Source organism: Bos indicus x Bos taurus, chromosome 8 (assembly GCF_003369695.1).
Source record: "Bos indicus x Bos taurus breed Angus x Brahman F1 hybrid chromosome 8, Bos_hybrid_MaternalHap_v2.0, whole genome shotgun sequence".
Classification (NCBI taxonomy): Eukaryota; Metazoa; Chordata; class Mammalia; order Artiodactyla; family Bovidae; genus Bos; species Bos indicus x Bos taurus.
Window position 1 is genome coordinate 70,321,339 of NC_040083.1, and position 23,898 is coordinate 70,345,236.

The 23,898-nt window shown below is 41.1% G+C and overlaps 1 protein-coding gene across 2 annotated transcripts in view; it reads right to left on the reverse strand.

Annotated features, from left to right (window-relative positions):
* LOC113897298 (tumor necrosis factor receptor superfamily member 10A-like) overlaps positions 1–9,314 on the reverse strand; it is a 72,969-nt gene extending 63,655 nt beyond the window's left edge. Inside the window, exon 1 of one of the 2 annotated variants that reach the window (XR_003512319.1) lies at positions 8,888–9,301. Coding sequence is in view for 1 of the 2 variants with exons in the window: in XM_027549906.1 (XP_027405707.1) it covers positions 8,888–9,043 (156 nt within the window). In the remaining variant the exon portion in view is untranslated. Of the gene's footprint in view, positions 1–8,887 lie in introns of both variants that reach the window. The other variant, XM_027549906.1, reaches the window with a different exon arrangement.
* Positions 9,315–23,898: the final 14,584 nt, after the last annotated feature.

Consider the following 23,898-nt stretch of genomic DNA (forward strand, 5'->3'; position numbering starts at 1 on the left):
TTCATCAAGAGGCTTCTTAGCTCGTCTTCACTTTCTGCCATAAAGGTGGTGTCATCTGCATATCTGAGGTTATTGATATTTCTCCCGGCAATCTTGATTCCAGGTTGTGCTTCTTCCAGTCCAACGTTTCTCATGATGTATCTGCATAGAAGTTAAATAAGCAGGGTGACAATACACAGCCTTGACATACTCCTTTTCCTGTTTGGAACCAGTCTGTTTTTCCATGTCCAGTTCTAACTGTTGCTTCCGGACCTGCATACAGGTTTCTCAAGAGGCAGGTCAGGTGGTCTGGTATTCCCATCTCTTTCAGAGTTTTCCACAGTTTATTGTGATCCACACAGTCCATGGGGTCGCAAATAGTCCAACAGGACTGAGCGACTTTCACTTTCACTTTCCCCTGCATTGTAAGCTGGAGTCTTAACCACTGGACCACCAGGGAAGTTTCCACTGCTTTGTCTTTGAGATGACTGATCCTTTCTTTACTTTACCTAGTCTGCTGCTGAACCCTTCTATTGTTTGTCAGTTCAGTTATTGTATGTTTCAGCTCTGTGGCTTCTATTTGACAGTTTCTTATATTTTCCATCTCTTTGTTGAAGTTCTCACTGTGTTCATCCATTCTTCTCCCCAGTTCAGCAAGCTTCTTTATGACCATTACTTTGAATCCTTTATCAACTAAATTATTTATCTCCATTTCATTAAGGCTTCTTTCTAAGGCTTTATCTATTTAGTCACTTGGAACAGGTTTCTCTGTTTCTTCATTTTGCTTGACTCTCTGTGTTTGTTTCTATACAGTAGATGAAACAACCACCTCTCTCCCAGTCTTGAAGGATTGGCCTTGTGTAGGAAATGAATTTTTTATTCAGCCTTCTCTTAGTCATCTCTCAATCTCTTGGGATTGTTGAAGCAGCCTACTGTATTTTTTAAGAGTTCCCAGTAGTTGAGCATGTGCCAAGACCTGTCCTATTGCAAAGGAGCAGGACACTATGGTCCTTGCCCCTCCCCCCCCTACATCCTCTGCCTGCCTCTTGTCTATGGAAAACTTCAGTCCAAAAATAAGTTTCATCAAAGAAGTGAGAAATGCAGAAACAAAGGAAAATAGTCAAAGGAGACCAAACAATAATAATGTAGTCATTAAGCTTAGTCAAGGATCTTTAGTTCTTTCTCAAGGGCTATAGATAATATTCTGAGCCATATCCTGTGAGCTGTCTTTTTTTAAAAATTAATTTAATTGGAGGCTAATTACAATATTGTAGTGGTTTTTGCCATACATTGACATGAATCAGCCATGGGTGTACATGTGTTCCTCATCCTGAACCCCCTCCCACCTCCTTCCCCATCCCATCTCTCAGGGTCATCCCCGTGCACCAGCCCTGAGCACCCTGTCTCATGCATCATACCTAGACTGGCGATCTAGTTAACTATGATAATATACATGTTTCAAGGCTATTCTCTCAAATCATCCCACCCTCATCTTCTCCCACAGAGTCCAAAAGTCTGTTCTTTATATCTGTGTCTCTTTTGCTGTCTCACATACAGGGTTATCATTACCATCTTTCTAAATTCCATATATATTTGTGTTAGTATACTGTATTGGTGTTTTTCTTTCTGACTTCCTTCACTCTGTATAATAGGCTCCAGTTTCATCCACCTCATTAGAAGTGATTCAAATGCACTCTTTTCAATAGCTGAGTAATATTCCATTGTGTATATGTACCACAGCTTTCTTATCCATTCATCTGCTGATGGACATCTAGGTTGCTTCCATGACCTAGCTATTGTAAACAGTGCTGCAATGAACATTCGAGTACACATGTCTCTTTCAATTCTGGTTTCCTTGGTGTGTATGCCCAGCGGTGGGATTGCTGGGTCGTATGGCAGTTCAATTTCCAGTTTTTAAAGGAATCTCCACCCTGTTCTCCATAGTGGCTGTACTAGTTTGCATTCCCACCAACAGTGTAAGAGGGTTCCCTTTTCTCCACACCCTCTCCAGCATTTATTGTTTGTGGACTTTTTGATAGCAGCCATTCTGACCGGTGTGAGATGGTACCTCATTGTGGTTTTGATTTGCATTTCTCTGATAATGAGTGATGTTGAGCATCTTCATGGTGAGCTGTCTTACAGATACCCTAAGTGGAGAAGTTAACTACATGATGACCAGACTGTACCCAGGATATGAGGTGCCACAATTCCAAGAACTGGCCTCAGAGAAATGGAAACAAATGGACCCTGGAACTGTACCTAAAACAATCAAGATGATGCTGGTCAGACCACCGATGACCAATTTGAAGATGACTATCAGAGCTGACTCTGCTGTTTCTATATGTGGCTCCCTCCTCACTTCTGTCTGTAAAAGCTCTTGCCCACAGGTTGCCAGTGGGGGCGGGGAGTCGGCCTTCGGATAGATGTTCACCACTCTCGCCCCCCAGTTGTCCGCATCTGAAATAAAGCAAACTTTCCTTACCACCAACCTGGCCTGCTTATTGGCTTTTGGGCAGAGAGCAGCCAGACCCACACACACACTTTCAGTAACACTATCCCAAAAGGGAAGGTCTCAGTGCCTAGATTCAGGTTGACTGGAAGTCAGCCACATACACACACAAAGAAATTTACAGGTCAATATTCTTGATGAACACAAATGCAAAAGTCATCAACAAAATTGTAGAAAGCTGAATTCAACAATACATTAAAAGGACCATACAACATAATCAGTGGGATTTATTCTAAGGATGCAAACTATGGTTCAAAATTTACAAATCAAAAAAAAAAAAAATCACAGATCAGTCAATGTGATATACCACATTAATAAAATGAAGAACAAAAGTCATATGATCATCTCAATGGGTACAAAAAAAGCATTTGACAAATTCAATATTGATTTACGATACAACTCTCAACAAAGCAGACATAGAGGAAATACACCTCAACATATAAAACCCTGTGTGACAAGGCCACAGCAAACACCACATTCCATAGTGAAAAGCTGAAATTATCTCCTCTAAGATCAGGAACAAGATACAGACACTCACTTTTGTCATCTTTATTTAACATAGTATTGGAAGTCCCAGCCAGAGCGATTAGGTAAGAAAAAGAAATAAAAAGCATCCAACTCGGAAAGGAGGAAGTAAAAGTGTCCCATTTTGCAGGTGACATGATATTATGTATAGAAAATGCTAAACACTCCATTTAAGAAAAACCTCTTAAGACTAATAAATGAAGCCAGTATAGCTACAGGATATAAAAATCAATATGAAAACATATGGTGCATTTCTTTACATGAATAACAAACCAGCAGAAAGAGAAATAAGAAAACAATCTAATTTACAATGGCATCAAAAAAATAAAATTCCTACGAATAAGTTGAATAAATTTAGCCAAGGAGGTCAAAGACCTGTACATTGAAAAGTGCACAAATAAATGGAAAAACAGTCCATGCTTATGGATTTGAATAATCAATATTTTTCAATGTCCATATACCCATAGAAATCTAGAGATTCAATGAAATTTTTATCAATATTTCAATGGCATTTTTCACAGAAATAGGACAAATAATTAAAATTTTTACAGAACCACAAAAGACTCCGAAGAGCCAAAGTAATTTTTTAAGAAAGATAAGAAAGGCTGGTGGCATCTTGCTTCCTGATTTCAAACTATGCAAGTGAAAGTGTTAGTCGCTCAGTTGTGACCAACTTTTCGACCCCATGGACTGTAGCCAGCCAGGCTCCTCTGTCCATGGAATTTTCCAGGCAAGAATAATGGAGTGGGTACCCATTCCCTTCTCCAAGGGATCTTCCCAACCCAGGGACCAAATCTGGGTCTCCCCCACTGCAGGCAGATTCTTTACCATCTGAGTCACCAGGGAAGCTCTGTATTGGAAAGGGAGAGTCTTAACCACTGGACCACCAGGGAAGTCCCTTAATGAAGGATTTTTGCATGTATATTTATAACAGATGTTGATCAGTATTTTTTTTTTTTTTTTGGTAATGTCATTGTAAGTTTTTGATACCAGGGTTGTGCTGGCTTTATAAAACCGTGAAGAACTGTTGCCTGTTCATATTTTCTGAAAGAATTTGTATAAGACTGATATTATTTTTTCTATGAATATTTATAGAATTCCTCAATGAAACTACATGGGCCTGCAGTTTTCATTGCTGTAAGATTTTAAGTGATGAATTCTAATCCATAAAAGATATAGGATTAATCAGATTTTCTTTTCATCTTGTGTCTGTTTTGCTAAGTGATATTTTCAAGGAATTTGTCCATTTTATTCAAGTTGTCAAATTTATCAGCATTAAATTATTCCTAAGTTCCCCTTATTGTCCTTTCTATGGCTGCAGAGTTTGTTATAATATCTTATCATTAATTGTTGATATTGGTATTTTTTGGTTTTGGGCCTTTTTTCTTTTAAAATTTGGTTTGTTAATGTTGTTAATCATTTCAGAGAATCAACACTTGGTTTGTCAATTCCTTTCATTATTTGTATTCTATTTCATTGATTTTTTTTTAAACTTTACAATATTGTATTAGTTTTGCCAAATATCGAAATGAATCCGCCACAGGTATACCTGTGTTCCCCATCCTGAACCCTCCTCCCTCCTCCCTCCCCATACCCTCCTTCTGGATCGTCCCAGTGCACCAGCCCCAAGCATCCAGTATCGTGCATCGAACCTGGACTGGCGACTCGTTTCATACATGACATTATACATGTTTCAATGCCATTCTCCCAAATCTCCCCACCCTCTCCCTCTCCCACAGAGTCCATAAGACTGATCTATACATCAGTGTCTCTTTTGCTGTCTCGTACACAGGGTTATTGTTACCATCTTTCTAAATTCCATATATATGCGTTAGTATACTGTATTGGTGTTTTTCTTTCTGGCTTACTTCACTCTGTATAATAGGTTCCAGTTTCATCCACCTCATTAGAACTGATTCAAATGTATTCTTTTTAATGGCTGAGTAATATCCATTGTGTATATGATTTCTACTCATATTATTATTTTTTCCCTATTCTTTTGAGTTCAATTTGCACTTATTTTATGGTGATTTAAAAATGTGAATCTTCAGGTCGCTTTTTTTCCTTTAATTTAAAAAAATTGTACTCCCCATTTCTCCCAAACCCCTATTCTTTTTAATAGAACATCTTTAATTGGAAGAGCTTCCCAGGTGGCACCAGTGGTAAAGAACCCACCTGCCAATGCAAGAGACTTAAAGAGATGTGGGTTCAATCTCTGGGTCGGGAAGATTCCTTGGGGGAGGGCACGACAACCCACTCCATTCTTGCCTGGAGAATCCCTTGGATAGAGGAGCATGCATGGCAAGCTACAGTCCATAGGGTTACAAAGGGAAGTGACTTAGCATGCACTCACACTTTAATTTGGAGAAAGTGATGGCACCCCACTCCAGTACTCCTGCCTGGAGAATCCCATGGACGGAGGAGCCTGGTAGGCTGCAGTCGATGGGGTCACTAAGACTGAGCGGCTTCACTTTCACTTTTCACTTTCATGCACTGGAGAAAGAAAAGGCAACCCACTCCAGTATTCTTGCCTGGAGAATCCCAGGGATGGGGGAGCCTGGTGGGCTGCCATCTATGGAGTCGCACATAGTCGGACACGACTGAAGTGACTTAGCAGCAGCAGCAGTAGCACATTTTAATTGAAAACTGCAGTTTAAGTACTGTGTTAGCAGCTTTTCACAAGTTTCCATTTAGTATACATTCATTACTATTTGTTTTGAAATTCAAAAAAATATTCTTTTGATTTCATCTAAGAACCATAATGATTTGAAGGATGTTGCTTAATATTCAAATTTTGGAGTCTTTTTCTAGAGATCATTCTTGACTAGCAATGTAATTTCATTAAAGTCAGAGAACAGAGTTTATATTTCATTGCTTTTAAACTTATTTAGACTTTTTAAATTGTCTAGAATGTGGTCTATCTTAGTGGAAGTACCACATTCATCAAAAAAGAATGAGACTTCATTAGATGTTGCAAGCATGCTCTCTGAATGTCAATTAAATCAAGATGGTTGATTTTTCTTCTTCTTCTTTTTTTTTTTTAATTTGGTCTCTCTGTGCAGCTTCGAGGATGTTAGTTCCTCAACCAGTGAACCTGTTGTGCCCTCCATAAGACAGCAGGGTCCTAACCACTGAACGGTCAGGGGAATTCCCATTATGGTTGATAGCGTTACTTCTGTTGTTGTTTAGTGGCTAAGTTGTGAGAGACTCTGCAACCACATGGACTATAGCCTGCCAGGCTCCTCTATGGGATATTCCAGCAAGCATGCTGGAGTGGGTTGCCATTTCCTCCTCCAGGGGATCTTCCCCAGCCTAGGGATCTAACCTGTGTCTCCTGCATTGGCAGACAGATTCTTTACCACTGAAACACTGGGGAAGCCCGATAATGTTACTACCCTTTATCATTTTCATTAAAGGGTGATATGATAGTCCTTTGATTTCATCAATTTTTGCTTTATGTATTTTTAAAGCTCTTTTATTAGGCACAATATATTTATGGTTAAGATGTCTTCCTGATGAATTGACACTTTTAACACTACAAGTGTACATTTAAAAAATCTTTGGTAACATCAGATGAAAACTTGAAATAGTCTTCTATGGACCTGGGCAATCCTTCAGCATCGATATTCAGTTATCTCTGTTCTGTCCCCAGCTTGCCGGTCACATTTCCCACCACCCAGATCAATACCCCCATTCCCCTCAGAGCAGGACAAAATACTAACATTAGTGCAGGCATCTTAGAACCCACACCACCCACGCATTCAGGGGGAGTCCTGTCTGCAGCCTGCTGAGTAGCCCTGTGCAGGGGCTGTGGGGCACCAGGGACAAGGCGAGGTCCTTCCTTTCCTCAGGGCAGTTTGGCCACAGGAACCTGAGGCAGAGACAGCGATTCCTGTAAAGTCACCAAGGTGAAAAGAGCCTGGAAGGGCTGCAAGGCAGATGTGACAAGACTCCCAGTGGCAGGGAACAGGTGTGGACATGGAGGGAAAAGTCCCACAGTGCCAGGATCACAGACAAGGACGAAGTCAAAGTAAGGGGAGTCGGGGGTGGGGCTGGGATGGACGAGGAAGAGGCTTCCTGGTGTGTAATCTCCATTGCATGCTGTTTGAGAGACAAGCACTGGGGTGCACCGGGTGCGGTGGAGATGTGAGACTTTGCCACTCACAGACTTGTGGCATGTGTGTGTGGAGGGTGGCTTGGGGGTGTGTGAGAGAGAGAGAGAGACAGAGGAGGGAGACAGGAGGGCTGCGGTGGAGCAGTAGCATGGGACAAAAGAGAGAGGGAAACGAGGGAACTTCCCTGGGGGTCCAGTGGTTAGGATGCCGCACTTTCACTGCAGGGGTCAAGGTTGGATCCTAGGTTGGGAACCTTGATTCCTGCAGCCTTTGAGCCTTGGCCAATTTAAAGAAAGAAAGGAACTGAGAACGGAGGATGGGTTGTGGAAGTGTCTTCAGTTCGGCTAGCAATTTGTCCACCGCTACCAAGCTGGTGAAGTTCAAAGATGAGTCTGGACTGGGGATTTCCTTTCGTGCTTCTTAGCACTTACACCCCGAAAGTGATGCAATACTGTTAGCTGGGTTTGCAGAGTCTAGTTGGACCTTGCTGCGTGCCCATGTGACTTCCCGGAGCTGATGTAACTGTTTTAGGGTCTAGTTTGATTTTCACTCTCCCTTGATAGGTCACCCAAAACAACACTACTCTTTCCTCCCTGGGGACAAATGGGCCCTAAAAGCTGCACCGTTTCTTTTTTGTTTGTTTGTTTTTGTTTTTTTTAACAAAAGATCCTTTAAATTCTATAGTGCTTTACAATTTTGAAGCGATTCACACACAGGATTTCATATAATCTCACAATAACTCTTCTTTTCCCCTCATCCCTATCTTGCCCTCCCTGCTTCCCTCTCCTCACTGGTAACCACCAGGTTTTCTCTGTATCCCTGAGTCTGCTTCTTTTTTGTGTGTTACTCACTAGTTTGTTGTAATTTTTATATTGCACGTGTAAGTGTAAGTAACGTGTAAGTAACATCATACAGGGTTTCTCTTTTACTCTAAACCTCATCAGCTATGACAAAGCCATAGCCTCAGACTTGTTCTCAAGGTCTTCTTGTGCTCTGAGACCTGTTTCTTCTAAGATTTGTGTGGCTGTGGGTAGTTGTTTTTACAAGTAAAAAGACAGCTAGGTTAACAGTAGACCCTTCCGCCTGGAGTTCAGGGCAGCCATTAAATAGTTTTTTCAGGATGCATGCCACACCTGTTTCAGACTCAAAACAGAAATCAAAATAACATCTTCAGACCCTTTCCTCCTAAACTAGACAGAGCCCCTGAGGCTAGCCGCCTGATTACTGGGGATTTACCCTGTAACCCCTGTGGGTTGCTGCGGAAGAAAGTAGAAGGAATTTGCAAAATGACCTACAGCAGCCAAGAAGGGGTGCTGAATGCAAGGGAGGGTGGGAAAGCTACTTTTCTGTAAAAATCGAGGGGAAGAATAGATGCGATGAGCATATTCTAGAATCTCAACAAAAAAGGGGAGGGGAGAGGGAAAGGAAGAAGGGAGACGGGAGGGAGGAGCGGGGAAGGAAGGGGAGCAGAGAGGCTTGCAAAGGAGTTTTCCATTCTTTTTCCTTTGGAATTTACTTCTGGGACAGCCAGACAAGCCTAGGACCGGGACGGAGAACACGGGCTCTTCTCCCTCTGGGCCCGGGTCGGTCCTGCCAGGCCCTGAACCTGCTCCTTCCCCCCATTCAGCCCACGGTAGATCTCGCTCGGACTTGCCCCGGCCGCAGCTGACCCGGGCATGCACGCCGCCGGGTCTTTTCCCGCCGCCATTTACCGGCCACCCGGCGCGCCTTCCGGAGTGGTACCCGCGGTGGTACTCACCCACAACACGACACCCATGACGAAGACGAGGTACCCGAACCGAAGTTTGGGGCCACCGGCGATCGAGGAGGTCAGTGCCCTCCATCCCCGCTGCCGCTTGCGGTCGGGCAGCGTTCGCTGTCGAGGTCCCTGCAGGTTGATGGTAGGCACGGTCATGAGGAATCTTCACGGTCGTCAGTGGAACTTGGAAAGCCGGCCTCTGATGTCTAGACTTCGGAGCTCTTCTGTATACCTCCGCTCCCGCGCACTGTACTCACGCTTTCAGAGAAAGCAAGCGGGGGTGGCCCCGCCTTGTCTTACTCAGGATATTGCTCAATCAGTGCCGGAAAAATAAGAATCTCCGTCTCTCTCTCTAGACTGCGAGTTGAACGCAGCCTGCGTGCGTGCTCAGTCGCTCAGTCGTGTTCCACTCTTTGCTGACCCCATGGACTGCGGCCCACCAGCCTTCTCTGTCCATGGGCTTTCCTAGACAAGAATAACTGGAGTAGGTTGCCATTTCCTTCTCCAGGGATCTTCCCCATCCAGGGATGGAACTCTCCTCTCCTGCATCTCTTGCACTGGCAGACGGATTCTTTACCAGGGAGCCACCTGGGAAAGCCGAAGCAGGCAGAGTTGGCAATAAAGGTTCTTCTTGAACCAGATTCCTTCTCAGGGGCAACGACCCTCCTGAGCTACCTCTGGTCCTCTGACTACCGTCTTCTACTGGCTCTCAGCTTCTGCTCCTCCCATGCTCATTGACAGTGTGGGTGCAGGGGAGGGGTATCACTGCCTCCAGAGTCACGTGGCAGCTCTGTGCCAGGGGAAAGTTGTTGAATCAGAGGTTTGCTCTTAGCATCTTAGTAGCCAGGTGCCTGACTGGAGCAGATACTCAGTGAATAGGTGGGTGGACAGAATGAAGGTCACAGAGACTGCCATCGGTGGGTCTGAATTCAGGTCACAAATAGGCTTCGGATCTCCTCCATCACTACCTGTGCCTTGCAGTAATGCCAGGGTCAACGTCTGACTTTCACACGCAGGACTTAATAACTCCTCTCGACCCTACTGCTGCTCTTGCAGTCAGGCAAGCTAGAGGAATCCACTCCATTCAGCCTTTCTTGGAGACTTTTCTTCCCTGTAGAGTCTTTAAAGCCTTTGGGAAACAGAACTGCTGGAGGCTAATTGGCATAGGAAACCAAACGGGCCAGGAGGAGGAGGTCCCCACGTGGGTCAGGCGCGTCCAGCTGTCCCTAAACATGCGCGCTCTGCTGGACTTAGGTTGTGGGGAGTCCAGTAATGGGTGAGCAGCTCAAGTCTAGGTCCTACAAGGCTAGGGCGACTGTGAGCTGGGGACTGGGCAGGGGAGACACGAACGAGAGCCTCCAGCTCCACCCTTTTGTATCAGTTTTGTGAGGCCGGTGTGGTAGGAATTAAAATTCCTTTTTCCTCCATATGTTTATCCAGCGGTTCCAATATCATTTATTGAAAACACTTTATTTTTCCATTGAATAATATTACTGCCTTTGTTGAAATTCAATTGACCATCTATATGTTCCATTTCTGGACTCTATATTGTGTTCCATGGATCTATTCATTTTCTCTCCTGTGCCAATACCACGTTGCCTTGATTGTGTGCGTGTGTGCTCAGTCCTGTTCCACTCTTAGCGACCCCATGGACTGGAGTCCGCCAGACTCCTCTGGCTGTGGAATTTCCCAGGCAAGAAGAATACGGGAGTGGGTTGCCATTTCCTCCTCTAGCAGGTTTTCTGACACAGGGATGGAACCCCGTCTCCTGCTGCTCCTGCACTGGCAGGCAGATTCTTCACCAGCAAGCCGCCTGGGAAGCCTGTTGCCTTGATTACCGTAGCTTTATAGTGAGGTAATCAGGTAGTTTAAGTCCTCCAATTGTTCTCTTTTTCCTCTGAAATTGTTTGCGTTTCAATATAAGTTTTATATAAAATATTTAATTTAAAAAGTCCTGCTGGGATTTTAATCGATATTGCATTGAAAGTGATGATTGACAAGAATTGACATTTTAACAATATTGAGTCTTGCAATCAATGAGATGGTTTTATATTAGACCTTTCTTACTTAATCTTGACAACATTTTGTAAGCTTTCTGTGTACAGATTGTATACATCTTTTGTAAATGCATTCCCAAATGTTTTTGATGTTACTTTCAGTGCAATGGTTGAGATTATTGGTTTTTCTTTTCAGTCCATGGGTCCCAAAGAGTGGGACGTGACTGACTGAGCATGTTGTAGACAGCTTATAATTTCAGCTTGCTTTTTTCCAGTTTGAGAATCTCAGCCTTATATATGACATGTTTATTCTAGTTACATTCATTGTTGTAGCTTTATTCAGAATATATGATTTGCCACAATTTCTTCATTTTGCCTTTGTTTTTTTAAAAATATTTTCACTGGGTATAAATGAGTAATGAGTCAACAGGTTTCTTTCACCACTTTAATTCTTAGCTCCATTGTTTAAGTCAGGTCATTCATTGGTCTTTTGAATGCAAAAAAAATTTTTTTTATGCACAAAATTTTCTCTTTGTTACTATGATGTGCCCAGGTGGTGTTTTCTTTATATTTATCTTTCTTTGGGACTTTCTAAGCTTTTCGAATTTGTAAATTGGTGTTTTGTACTACATTTGAGAAAATTACAGCCATTTTTTTTTCTCATTTGTTAGTTATTTCTTTTCAGTCTTCAATTCCAAACATATTCCATGGTGTTGTCCTAAAGGTCACCAAGATTCTGTTCCCTGTTTTCTTTCAGTTTTTTTTAACCTCTGCTCTTCAGATTGAATGCTCTTTAGATCTATCAAATCTCTCTTCAAGTTTACTCATTATGTCTTCTGCAGTGTTCAAAGTCTGTTAATAACATTCAAGTGAATTTTTAATTTCAGATAATGGGATTTTCAGTTCTAAAATTTCCTTTTGGTTCTTGTTTTATAGTTATCACTTCTATGCTGACATATCCTAACTTCTGTTCATTTTAATAATTTTCTACAGACCAAACATATATTTTAAAGCTCCCCAAAAGAGATTCTATTATGAATTAGAGGTGAGAAACAGTAAAAAGATATAAACTTTACCTGGAAGGAATAGATATGTAATGGGAAGTAGCAATAGCAGAAAATGTTAAAATCCCTCTGTCCCTGGGATTCTCCGAACAAACATACTGGAGTGGGTTGTCATTTCCTTCTGTAGGGTATCTTCCCAACCCAGGGATTGAACCTGGGTCTCCTGCATTGCAGGCAGATTCTTTACTGTCTGAACCACCAGGAAAGTCGACAGAGAAGGTATTATACTTTATTGACAAAGAAGTCTAAAGGGAAACCCAAAGACAACAGAGAATAGATAAACAAGCACAACAAGGGAATTTTAGTCTCTGACAGCAACTGCTACAGTAAACACCTTCTCCTACTGCTACTGCTAAGTCACTTCAGTCGTGTCCAACTCTGTGCAACCCCATAGATGGCACAAAAATAAAACCTCGCCCTAAACACCTACTTAGCTCAGTTCCTTTACCAGTTACATTATGTCTAACTTTAAGCACAAAATTATATGGCATCCTAAAAGACCAAACCCAAAAACACTCATTGAGTTTTAAGAGACAGAGCCAGCACCAGAATGAGACACAGATATGGTGGAGATGTTGGAATTATCACATCGGGAATTTAAAACAACTAGGAATAATATGCTAATGATTCTAATAGAAAAGTGGGCAACATACAAGAACAGACAGGAAATGTAAGCAGGGAGATGGACACTTCAAGAAAAAAATTAAAAAGAAATTCTAGTAACAAAAAACCCCACAATGTAACAGAAATAAAGGATGCTTTTCATGCGCTCATGAATAGAATCAGCAGAAGGAGAAGCATCAGTGAGCTTGAATCAATGTCAACAGAAACTTAGAAACCTAAGTACAAAGGGGTAAACAAAAGAGTTAAAAGGGCAGAACCGAATATTCAAGAACTGTGGGACAATTTAAAAAGGAAGTAACATAAACATAAGGGGAATACCAGAAAGAAAAGGAAAAGAGAAGAAAAAGAAGTATTCGAGGAAATAATGACTTCAAATTTTCAAAAATAAATGACAGACATCAAACCACATATGTAGGAAACAAGCAGAACACCAAGCAGGAAAAATATTTAAAAAAATTTATGCATAGGCATCTCATACCCAAGCTACAAAATACCAAAGAAAAAAAAGAGAATCTTAAAAGAGGCCTTAGGCTCAAGAGGGAGGGGATATATGTATATATATATATATAGATAGCTGATTCAAGATGTTGTACAGCAGAAACTAACAACATCGTAAAGCAATTGTACTCCAATTAAAAATTTTTTTAATTATATGGTTTCATGATTGATTGTGAATAAACTGAATTACAATTCTAAAAAGAAAAATCCTGAAGGAAAAAGCATTTTACCTGCAGAGGATGAAGAATAAGAATTGTGAGAAAAAAAAAAGAAAGTGAGGTAAAATACTTAAAGTGTGAAAGGAAAGAAAATCCCACCAACACAGGGTTCTTTGTGGAAGAAAATTATTCTTCATAAGTAAAAGAGAAGTAAGAACTTTCTCAGACAAACAAAAATTGAGGAAACTTGGGCCTTGCAAGATATGCTTTTAGGAAGGTGTTTTGTTTGTTTGTTTGTTTTTTTCAGAAAGAAAGGAAATGTTAGAGGTCAAAGACTAAGATTTGCATAAAGAAAATAGCTTTAGAGAAGGAATAAAATAAGACAAATATTTTAAAAAGGCAAATTAAAATCTTGTACTTAGTTTTTTGAAAGAAGGTCTATATATTCAACAGTTCTTTATTAAACACCAACTATGGACCAGTAACTATTTAGACTCTGGACAGCCAGAATGTCATCCTGGAGCTTATCCACAAACCACTTTCTGATTCTTCAGTGAAAACTATATTAATTATATTGCTATGAAGTTTGACTATTTCATTCAGATTAGAGACAAATGATATTCTAAGATTACTTATTCTCATTTGGTCCAACAAAAACTCTTGAGTGAAGTCACTCAGTCGTGTATGACTCTTTGTGACCCCATGGACTGTAGCCCACCAGGCTCCTCTGTCCATGGAATTCTCCAGGCAAGAATACTGGAGTGGGTAGCCGTTCCCTTATCCAGGAAATCTTCCCAACCCAGGAATCAAACCCAGGTCTCCTACATTGCAGATGTCTACCGTCTGAGCTACAGAGAAGCCCATTTGATGCAAAAGATAACAATTTGTTCCAAATGATACTAGCCAAAATGTATGTAGTGATGATAACTTCTTGATAAGTGAAATGAATGAAAGCAGTATTATGAAGGATGGGAGGGAGGGATTGGGGTGACATTGCTATGGAGTACTTGTACTGCCTGTGAAGTGATATAGTGTTATTAGAAAAAGGACTTGGATTAGTTTTATTTTTAAGTTCTTGTTATTTGTTTATTTGGCTGCACTGTCTTAGTTGCAGCAGGTGGGTTCAGCAGTTTTGGTGCACAGGCTTAGTTGCCCTTTGTAAACCAAAGGACAGCTACTTAGAAAGTAAAAAAAGAAAAAGAAGAAGTAGAACTTATATGCCAACAGAGGTTAAAAATGAAATCATATAAAGTGTTCAATTAAACCCACAGAAGCCAGAAAAAGTGGAAGTCAATACAAGAAACAAAGAACAAGGCAATGAATACAGAACAGTAACAAATATTTTAGATTTATAACTCAACTATATAAATAATAATTAAAACATCAGTGGTCGAAATACTCCAACTGAAAGGCAGGGACTGTCAAACTGGATAAAAACAAACAACACTCAACTGCATGATGTTTGGGGGGGAAAAAAAGGCAATGTAGATGTAGACAAGCAGTAATAAAAGTGTAGAGAAAAATATGCTAACACTAAAACTAGAAAGATGGGATGCTTATATTAATTTCAGACAAAGCAGACTTCAGAGTAAGGAAAATTATCAGGATTACAGAGGGGCAACATGCAATGGAAAAAAAAAAGTCAATTCTGCATAATTTTTCCAAAGACATAACAATCCTTAATGTGAATGCACCTAACAACAGAGTGTCAAAATATACATGAAGCAAAACTTGATAGAAAGGCAAGGAGAAATAAAAGAATCCACTATTATAGCTAAAGACTTCGATAGCCTCATCAGTAACAGACAGATCCATCAGGCAGAAAATCAGTAAGATTCTAGTTGAGCTCAACAACACCATCAGTCAACTGCATCTGTGACATCTATAGTCTACTTCATCCAACAGCAACAGAATACATGTTCTTTTCAAGCTGGCATGGAATATTCATGAAGATAGATAGATCACAGTCTGGACCATAAAACACTCCTTACCAAGTTTTAAAGAATAAAAACCTTACAATGTCTGCTCTCAAACCACAATGGAATAAAACTATAGAAATCTATAACAGGAACAACTGGAAAATCCTAAAATACTTGGAAATTAAATAATAATTTCTCAATAACACATGGTCAAATGAAAAAGGATTTAGAGAAATGGAATATTTTGAACTAAATGGAAGTAAAAATAAAATGTATTAAACTTTGTGGGCTGCAGCACAAGCAGTGCATGGGGGCAAGTTTGTAGCAATGAATGCACATGTTAGAAAGGAAGGAAGATCTAAAATCAATAATCTAAGATTTCATCTTAGAAAACTAGAAAAAAGAAGAGCAAGTCAAATTCAAAGTAAGAGAAAGAAAAGAACAAATAAAAACCAGAACAAAGATCAACACAGTTGAAAACAGGAAATTAATAAAGAATATCAACCAGACCAAAGCTGGATGTTTGAAAAGATCAGTAAAATTGAGAAATCTCCCATGAGGTTCATGGGATAGAGAGAAGTTGGGGGAGGTGGTGGAGAGAGAGAGAGAAATTACAAATTTTAAGGAAGAAGCAGAGACCATAACAACTAATCCCAGGGATGTTGACAGAATAATAAAGTAATATTATGAACTACTATTATGTCTATGAATTTGATAACCCTGATAAAATGGACCAATTCTATTTGGTAGATTGGAAATCTACCAAAACTTAAACAAGAAGAAATAGACAATCTGAATAGGCCTATATCTGTTAAAGAAATCAAATCAGTAATGAATAAAATACCCAAACAGAAAGTACCGGGCCCAGATGGGTTCACTGGTGAGTTCTACCAAACATTTAAAGAAGAAATTCTACCAATTTTCCAGTCTCTTCCAGAAAATAGAAGCAGAGGGAATACTTCCTAACTCATTCTATGAGGCCTGCATTACCCTAATATCAAAACAAAAGACATTACAAGAAAAGACAACTACAGACTAATATCTTTCAAATGTCCATGCAAAAATCCTCAACAAAACATTAGCACATCTAATCAAGCATAAGAAGAATGATACACCATGACCAAGTGGGATTTATCCCGGGTATGCAAGACTGGTTTAATATCGGAAAATCATTCAGCATAATCCACCACATCAACAAGCTAAAGAAGAATATGATTTGCTCATATCAAAAGGTGCAGAAAAGCATTTTTGAGGAGAGTATGCAGGGACTTCCTTCATACTGTTAAGATGCTGAAACTTTTAAATCCTGATTTTGCCCACATCTTCCTGGATGCTACTTCCCTGGTGGCTTTGACGGTAAAATATGCGCCAGCAATGCGGGAAACCCAGTTTCGATCCCCAGGTCGGGAAGAACCCCTGGAGGAGGGCATGGCAAACTAATCCAGTATTCTTGCTGGGAAATGCCATGGACAGAGGAGCCTGGTGGGCTACAGACCATGGGGGTCGCAAAGTGTCGGATACAACTGAGACTAACACTCCCAGATCCTCCTGTACTTGAATGGTTAATAAAACCACACTTCAGTTCAGTTGCTCAGTCGTGTCCGACTCTCTGCGACCCCATGAATCGCAGCATGCCAGGCCTCCCTGTCCATCACCAACTCCCAGAGTTCACTCAGACTCAGGTCGATCGAGTCGGTGATGCCATCCAGCCATCTCATCCTCTGTCGTCCCCTTCTCCTCCTGCCCCCAATCCCTCCCAGCATCAGAGTCTTTCCCAATGAGTCAACTCTGCGCATGAGGTGGCCAAAGTACTGGAGTCTCAGCTTTAGCATCATTCCCTCCAAAGAACACCAAAAAAAAGTTTCTCCTAAACCCTGATTCAATTGCTAGTGTCCCCCTCCGCCCTGCCGGAAGCAACAGGATTTTTTTTTAATCTTCACTGCGAGAACCTGGCAGAGCTCCTGGAAGTAAAACTCCTCACTTCAAGGGATTCCTTCTAAGACTGGCCTTCTTGGTGTTTTAATTTTCAGACTTATCCACACATATGGTGTTTTGATACTTTGATGCTGGTTTCAAAGGAGGATTTCTCTTGCAGGTGTCTGCTTAGTAAGTGTGATTCTCTGTAGCTTAACTGTTTCCCCAGTTTTTGTGATAGAAGTTTGCCCTTTGACCTCAGTTCTCTGATGGGTCTAAGAGTTGTTCATTTATTGCTTTCTCAGATCTTTGTTAGGACAAAATGATGGCTTCCAAGTTACTTATATGCTGGACTGGAAATATAGAACAATTTAGAGGGAAAGAGTGGAAGAGAAGACAGTGAGATGAAAAAGTGATACATTTGGACTTGCCTGGTGATCCAGTGGTTAAGAATCTGCCTTCCAATGCAGGGGATATGGGTTTCATCCCTGATGAAAGAACTAAGATCCCACATGTGACTAAGCCTCAACTACTGAGCCCAGGTGCCACAACAAAAGATCCTGCATGCCACAGCTCAGACCCAATGCTGCCAAATAAATAAATATTAAAAAAAATATGGGGATAAATTCTTTGGAGTGAAACTGAACAGAATCACAAATGGTCACTGAGTCATTCTAAAGAGTCATAACTGTTAATAGGTAGATAGCAACAGCCTCTGTGGTCTGGGTGCTTTGAAGAAAGAAAAGGGATTTCCCACACCTGTTCTTTGCTCAAACTCCTCAGTCTGAACATGGAGGCAATTAAATTTAGAGGTATTTCAGCCCCAAACAGCTAAGAAACAGTCATTCAAATAGATCAAAGATTCAACTACTGTATTAATACATTGTATGCAGGTAAATATTGTTATGCAATAAAGGATAACAATTTGATTAAATTGTTTCTTTATTCAGAGTTTGGTCAATTAAATTCATTCATTTATTCGTTCAACAAAGTCCTCCGGATATGCCAGGCACTGTGCTAGAAACAAACATAATTAAGAACACAGTCCCTAACAGGAGGGCACTTCAGCCAGTCAGAGATACAGGCACAAAAACGGAAACTTAGAAAACAACGTGGGGTCTTCGCTGGTGGGTCAGTGGGTAAGAGTCCGCCTGCCAGTGCAGGGGACATGAGTCTGATCCCTGGTCTGGGAAGATCCTAAGTGCCTCTAAGCAACTAAACCCGTGTGCCACAACTGCTTAGCCTACACTCTAGAGCCCAGGAGCCGCAACTACTGAAGCCCACGCCCCTAGAGCCTGTGCCCTGCAACAGAGAAGCCACCTAACTGCAGTGAGAAGCTCACGCACTGCAACGAAGAGTTAGCCCCCACTTGCCAGAACTACAGCAAACCCCCCACCCGCCCAGCAACAGAGATCGAATGCAGCCAATAATAATAAAATAAATAAAAGGAAACAATCCGGCACATTAAATGATAGGAACACAAGGTTATAGAAGGATAAGGAGCGACACCTAATCCAGCCTAGAGCAGGAAGGAAGGAAGAGGAAAGAAAGAGATTGGGAACATCTCCCATAACACAGCAGTGCCTGAACAGAATATTAACAAGCCTGGCTTCTCCCTCTGTAAATCTCACAGTTCAGTTCAGTTCGGTTCAGTCGCTCAGTTGTGTCTGACTCTTTGTGACCCCATGAACTTCAGCATGCCAGGCCTTCCTGTCCATCACCAACACCCGGAGTCCACCCAAACCCATGTCCATCGAGTCGGTGATGCCATCCAACCATCTCATCCTCTGTCGTCCCCTTCTCCTCCTGCCCTCAATCTTTCCCAGCATCAGGGTCTTTTCAAATGAGTCAGCTCTTTGCATCAGGTGGCCAAAGTATTGGAGTTTCAGCTTCAACATCTGCCCTTCCAATGAACACCCAGGATTGATCTCCTTTAGGATGGACTGGTTGGATCTCCTTGCAGTCCAAGGGACTCTCAAGAGTCTTCTCCAACACCACAGTTCAAAAGCATCAATTCTTCGGCGCTCAGCTTTCCTTATAGTCCAACTCTCACATCCATACATGACCACTGTAAAAACCATAGCCTTGACTAGGCGGACCTTTGTTGGCAAAGTAATGTCTCTGCTTTTTAATATGCTGTCTAGGTTGGTCATAACTTTCCTTCCAAGGAGTAAGCATCTTTTAGTAAACCTCACAAGCTAAGAATAATGTATTTTCCTTCTCATTCCTCTTTTTGCCAACTCCTAATGGCTATAAATCATAGGGATGAGAACTAGAAATAAATGGGGAATGAAACAGGGTATGCATATTTATACAACCATGATGAGGCATTGCCAGTAAGCAGGAGAAATGACATGGAGCATTGTGCATCATAGAGGCATTGCAGTGTTTGAAATATCTGCAATGTTTGTACTTCATGGCTGAAGTCAGGCTGCTTCAGTATCTGGCCAAAAACATATTGGGGCATCAGTATAGAAATATCCCAGCCATGACACACTGATGTTTAGGTGACACTCTGTTCTTCAGACTCCCCAGAACCAAAGGATTTCTGCAATCACACATTTACAGTCGATACTACATTTAAAATCAGAAAGCAGGAGCTAGGAAAAAACTCAAGATCATAATGTAGAAACCTTTACTTCACAGAGGAGGAATCTGAGAGGAAACCTGCAGCTCTGAGTGCATGCAGCTCTTTACTAATAGAGATGAAACCAGAATGCAGGTCTAGGTGATTTCTTTCTTTCTTTCTTAATTGAATTATATCTAAGTGTTGAGCTATGTGCTGGGTACAAAATATGAAATTTATACTCACTGATACTTCTCTACTGTCCTCCACCCAACCTCCTGCCACAATATCATACAATCTCACTCATAAATATTTTTTCCACAAAAGAAACACTACGTGTTTTAGGGATACAGAATTTTTCTAAGTTGTAAAATACATCACCATATACTATGGGGAAGGGGTTTAGATATGAGCTGGAGTGGGACCTGAAGAGGAAATAAAATTAAGACAAAGTCAAACAAGAGAAGAGTTGTGCCTTGAGTAATGACAGTGTGCATGCATGCATGCTAAGTCACTACAGTAACGTCCGATTCTTTGGGATCCTATGGACTGTACCCTGCCAGGCTCCTACAATGACAGTGAACCATGAACCAAAACATGAAATTGGCAACTATTTGTAACTGAGGTTAAAAAAAATTGTATGTCACTATTAACTATTAATTACATGACATGGAAGTTGTATTTTGTACAATGTACAGATAACAGCCTTGTAGAGTCAGTTAAATAGACACCTCTCTTTGAAAGATTTTGAGATTTGATCTTGTCTTCAGGTTTCCCTTGGATTTTATTATGCTTTATCTGAGAGCAAAGTTTGGCCATAATATTCTCAGTTCCTAAAGAATTCAAATATTTATCCAACTTAAAACTTCATGGAATATTGTCATTATAGATGTGGTAATTAAAATAATGAATAACAATGAAAAAAGGTCAGAAGTATGATTCATTAATAAAAAATTCTGAAAATTTATTCTACTTAAAGATATCTAAACAAAATATATTTATTTCTATGTTACAGGCAGAAGTTTCTAAATTTTTTAACATTTATTCACATAGTTTAAGAGGAAACATTTTTCTAGTAAACATCAAAATAAAAATCTGAAAATACTAAGCAGAATAAAGCATTCTCTGAATACAGTCAGAATCAATTTTTATCATTATACATTTTCTAAAATTTTTATATCTAAGTATGAAAGTTGGAAAAATATATAGTTAACCAAATATCAAAATATCCTAAAAATAATGAATTGCAGTATTCTGGTTTTAGATCTACATTTTTAATGTTTCAACCTCATTTTTTAACCTTAAAATAGTTTAGTGATTTTTAAAGTCAATATCTCTTAAGACATTTTTAGGAAAAGATCTAACTATTCATTTACTTGGCTCAGTGGTAAAAATTTGCCTGCCAATGCAGGAGACGTGGGTTCATTCTTGGATACAGGAAGATCCCACACGCGGCAGAGCAACTAAGTCCTTGCGCTACAACTATTGGGCCAGTGCTCTGGAGCCCAGGAGCCGCGACTACTGAGCCCACGTGCTGCAGCTGCTGAAGCCTGTGTGCCTGGAGCCTGTGCTCTGCAACAACGCAAGGTAGAGCAGCCCCTGCTGTGAGCTGTCCCTGCTCTTCACAACTAGTAAACGCCTGTGCACAGCAACAAAGACCCAATGCAACCAAAAATAAATAAGTAAATAGTAAAAATAATAATAATAAAATAAAATTTATAGGGGGTAGGGATAAATTGTGAGATTGGGATGGACATATACACACTACTATATATAAAATAACCAATAAGAACCTACTGTATAATATGTATCAGGGTGTGTTGTATGTTCCTAAGGGTACAGATTTGGTGACTTTGAGAGCTGCAGTCCATCAGATTAAATATACATGTATATGCTTTCATGTTGGGCTTTCCCAGTGTAAACACAGTGTTTCCCAGGTGTTAAAGAATCCACCTGCAAAAAAAAAAAAAAAAAAGAATCCACCTGCAATGCTGGAGATGTGAGCTCGATCCCTGGTCCGGGAAGATCCCCTGGAGGAAAGCATGGCAACCCACTCCAGTATTCTTGCCAGGAGAATCCCATGGACAGAGAAGCTTGACAGGCTACAGTCCATGGGGTCGCAAAAGAGTTGGACATGACAGAGTGACTAAACAACAACAACAGGATGAAAAATAGCCAGTCCCACAGAGCAGAGGAAGAGTGCTGGGTCTGAAAACTCAGCAGTGTGAAAGTTTTCTGTGTATCCAATCACCCCTCTCAGGATCAGCAGAGCTTTCTTTCCATTTCCACTACTCCTAGTAGCTCTTCCAATCTCCAAAAGGTGGAAGCAGAGAACTATGCACCCAGAGGTGTCAGGAACCCAGTGGTACTTCTGAGATTCAGGTGGCCACAACTTTGCTCTCCTGAAAATGCTTAGGTGATGTGCATGCTAAGTCGCTCAGTCGTGTCTGACTCTTTGCGACCCCATGGACTCCTCTGTCCATGGGGATTCTCCAGGCCAGAGTCCTGGAGTGGGTTGCCATGTCCTCCTCCAGGGGATATTCCCAACCCAGGGATCAAACCCACATCTCCTGCATTGCAGGCAGATTTTTTACCATCTGACCACCAAGGAAAATGGTTAGGAGCAGGACTATTTTATCAGATTCAGGGACTAGGGTAGAGAGAATAAACTGGACTCTTTCATGACATAGACCAATGGGTCATTTTATAGGGTATGACAGCATAGCTGAAATATGTTTCTCAGGGTACAACTCACATTATATACTATTCTTTTCTGGAATGTTTTCCACCAGACTCATAGTAGTCATGATACAACTTTCCCTTCTGTAAAATGGAAGAAGTACCAAAACAACTCACAGGGTTGGATCAAAATTTGTTGTTTGTTTATAAAGTCAGACATTAGTTAAAGTGGTCAGGACAGATTTTAATCAGTAATATACTATTACAATAGGAAAAAAGTCCAGGGTGAACTGAACTCAACTTTCATTTGTATGGAGGTTCCAAATAGGAAAAGGAGTACGTCAAGGCTGTATATTGTCACCCTGCTTATTTAACTTATATGCAGAGTACATCATGAGAAACGCTGGGCTGGAAGAAGCACAAACTGGAATCAAGATTGCCGGGAGAAATATCAATAACCTCAGATATGCAGATGACACCACCCTTATGGCAGAAAGTGAAGAGGAACTCAAAAGCCTCTTGATGAGAGTGAAAGAGGAGAGTGAAAAAGCTGGCTTAAAGCTCAACATTCAGAAAACGAACATCATGGCCTCTGGTCCCATCACTTCATGGGAAATAGATGGGGAAACAGTGGAAACAGTGTCAGACTTTATTTTTTGGGGGCTCCAAAATCACTGCAGATGGTGACTGCAGCCATGAAATTAAAAGACACTTACTCCTTGGAAGGAAAGTTATGACCAACCTAGATAGCACATTGAAAAGCAGAGACATTACTTTGCTGACAAAGGTCCGTCTAGTCAAGGCTATGGTTTTTCCCGTGGTCATGTATGGATGTGAGAGTTGGACTGTGAAGAAGGCTGAGCGCCGAAGAATTGATGCTTTTGAACTGTGGTGTTGGAGAAGACTCTTGAGAGTCCTTTGGACTGCAAGGAGATCCAACCAGTCCATTCTGAAGGAGATCAGCCCTGGGATTTCTTTGGAAGGAATGATGTTAAAGCTGAAACTCCAGTACTTTGGCTACCTCATGCGAAGAGTTGACTCATTGGAAAAGACTCTGACGCTGGGAGGGATTGGGGGCAGGAGGAGAAGGGGACGACAGAGGATGAGATGGCTGGATGGCATCACTGATTCGATGGACGTGAGTCTGAGTGAACTCCGGGAGTTGTTGATGGACAGGGAGGCTTGGCGTGCTGCGATTCATGGGGTCGCAAAGAGTCAGACACGAGTGAGCGACTGAACTGAACTGAATGGGGCTCTTTAAAGGGAGAATGAGGGAATGGGTAAGAGGATGAGGGTGTCTCAGCAGGGTTAGGGCAGTGAGAAATTACAAAAAAAAAACAAACAAACACTAAACTAACTAGGGCTTATCAGAGTAAGACTCCTCCCCTCCCACAGAGGCCAAGAGACAGGGGCCCTGTCTTCAGGTGTTGGATGGAAACAAGCAGTAAAGTTTTTGACAACCTTGAGTGTTCTCAGGTAGGCACTTTAAGAGGTGGCTAGGGTCATCCTGTGAATATGCCTTCAGCTGCTAGAAGCTATGTTAGTCTTTGTTTACATCTTTATAGGCCAAGGTTAACAAGTATAATTAAGAA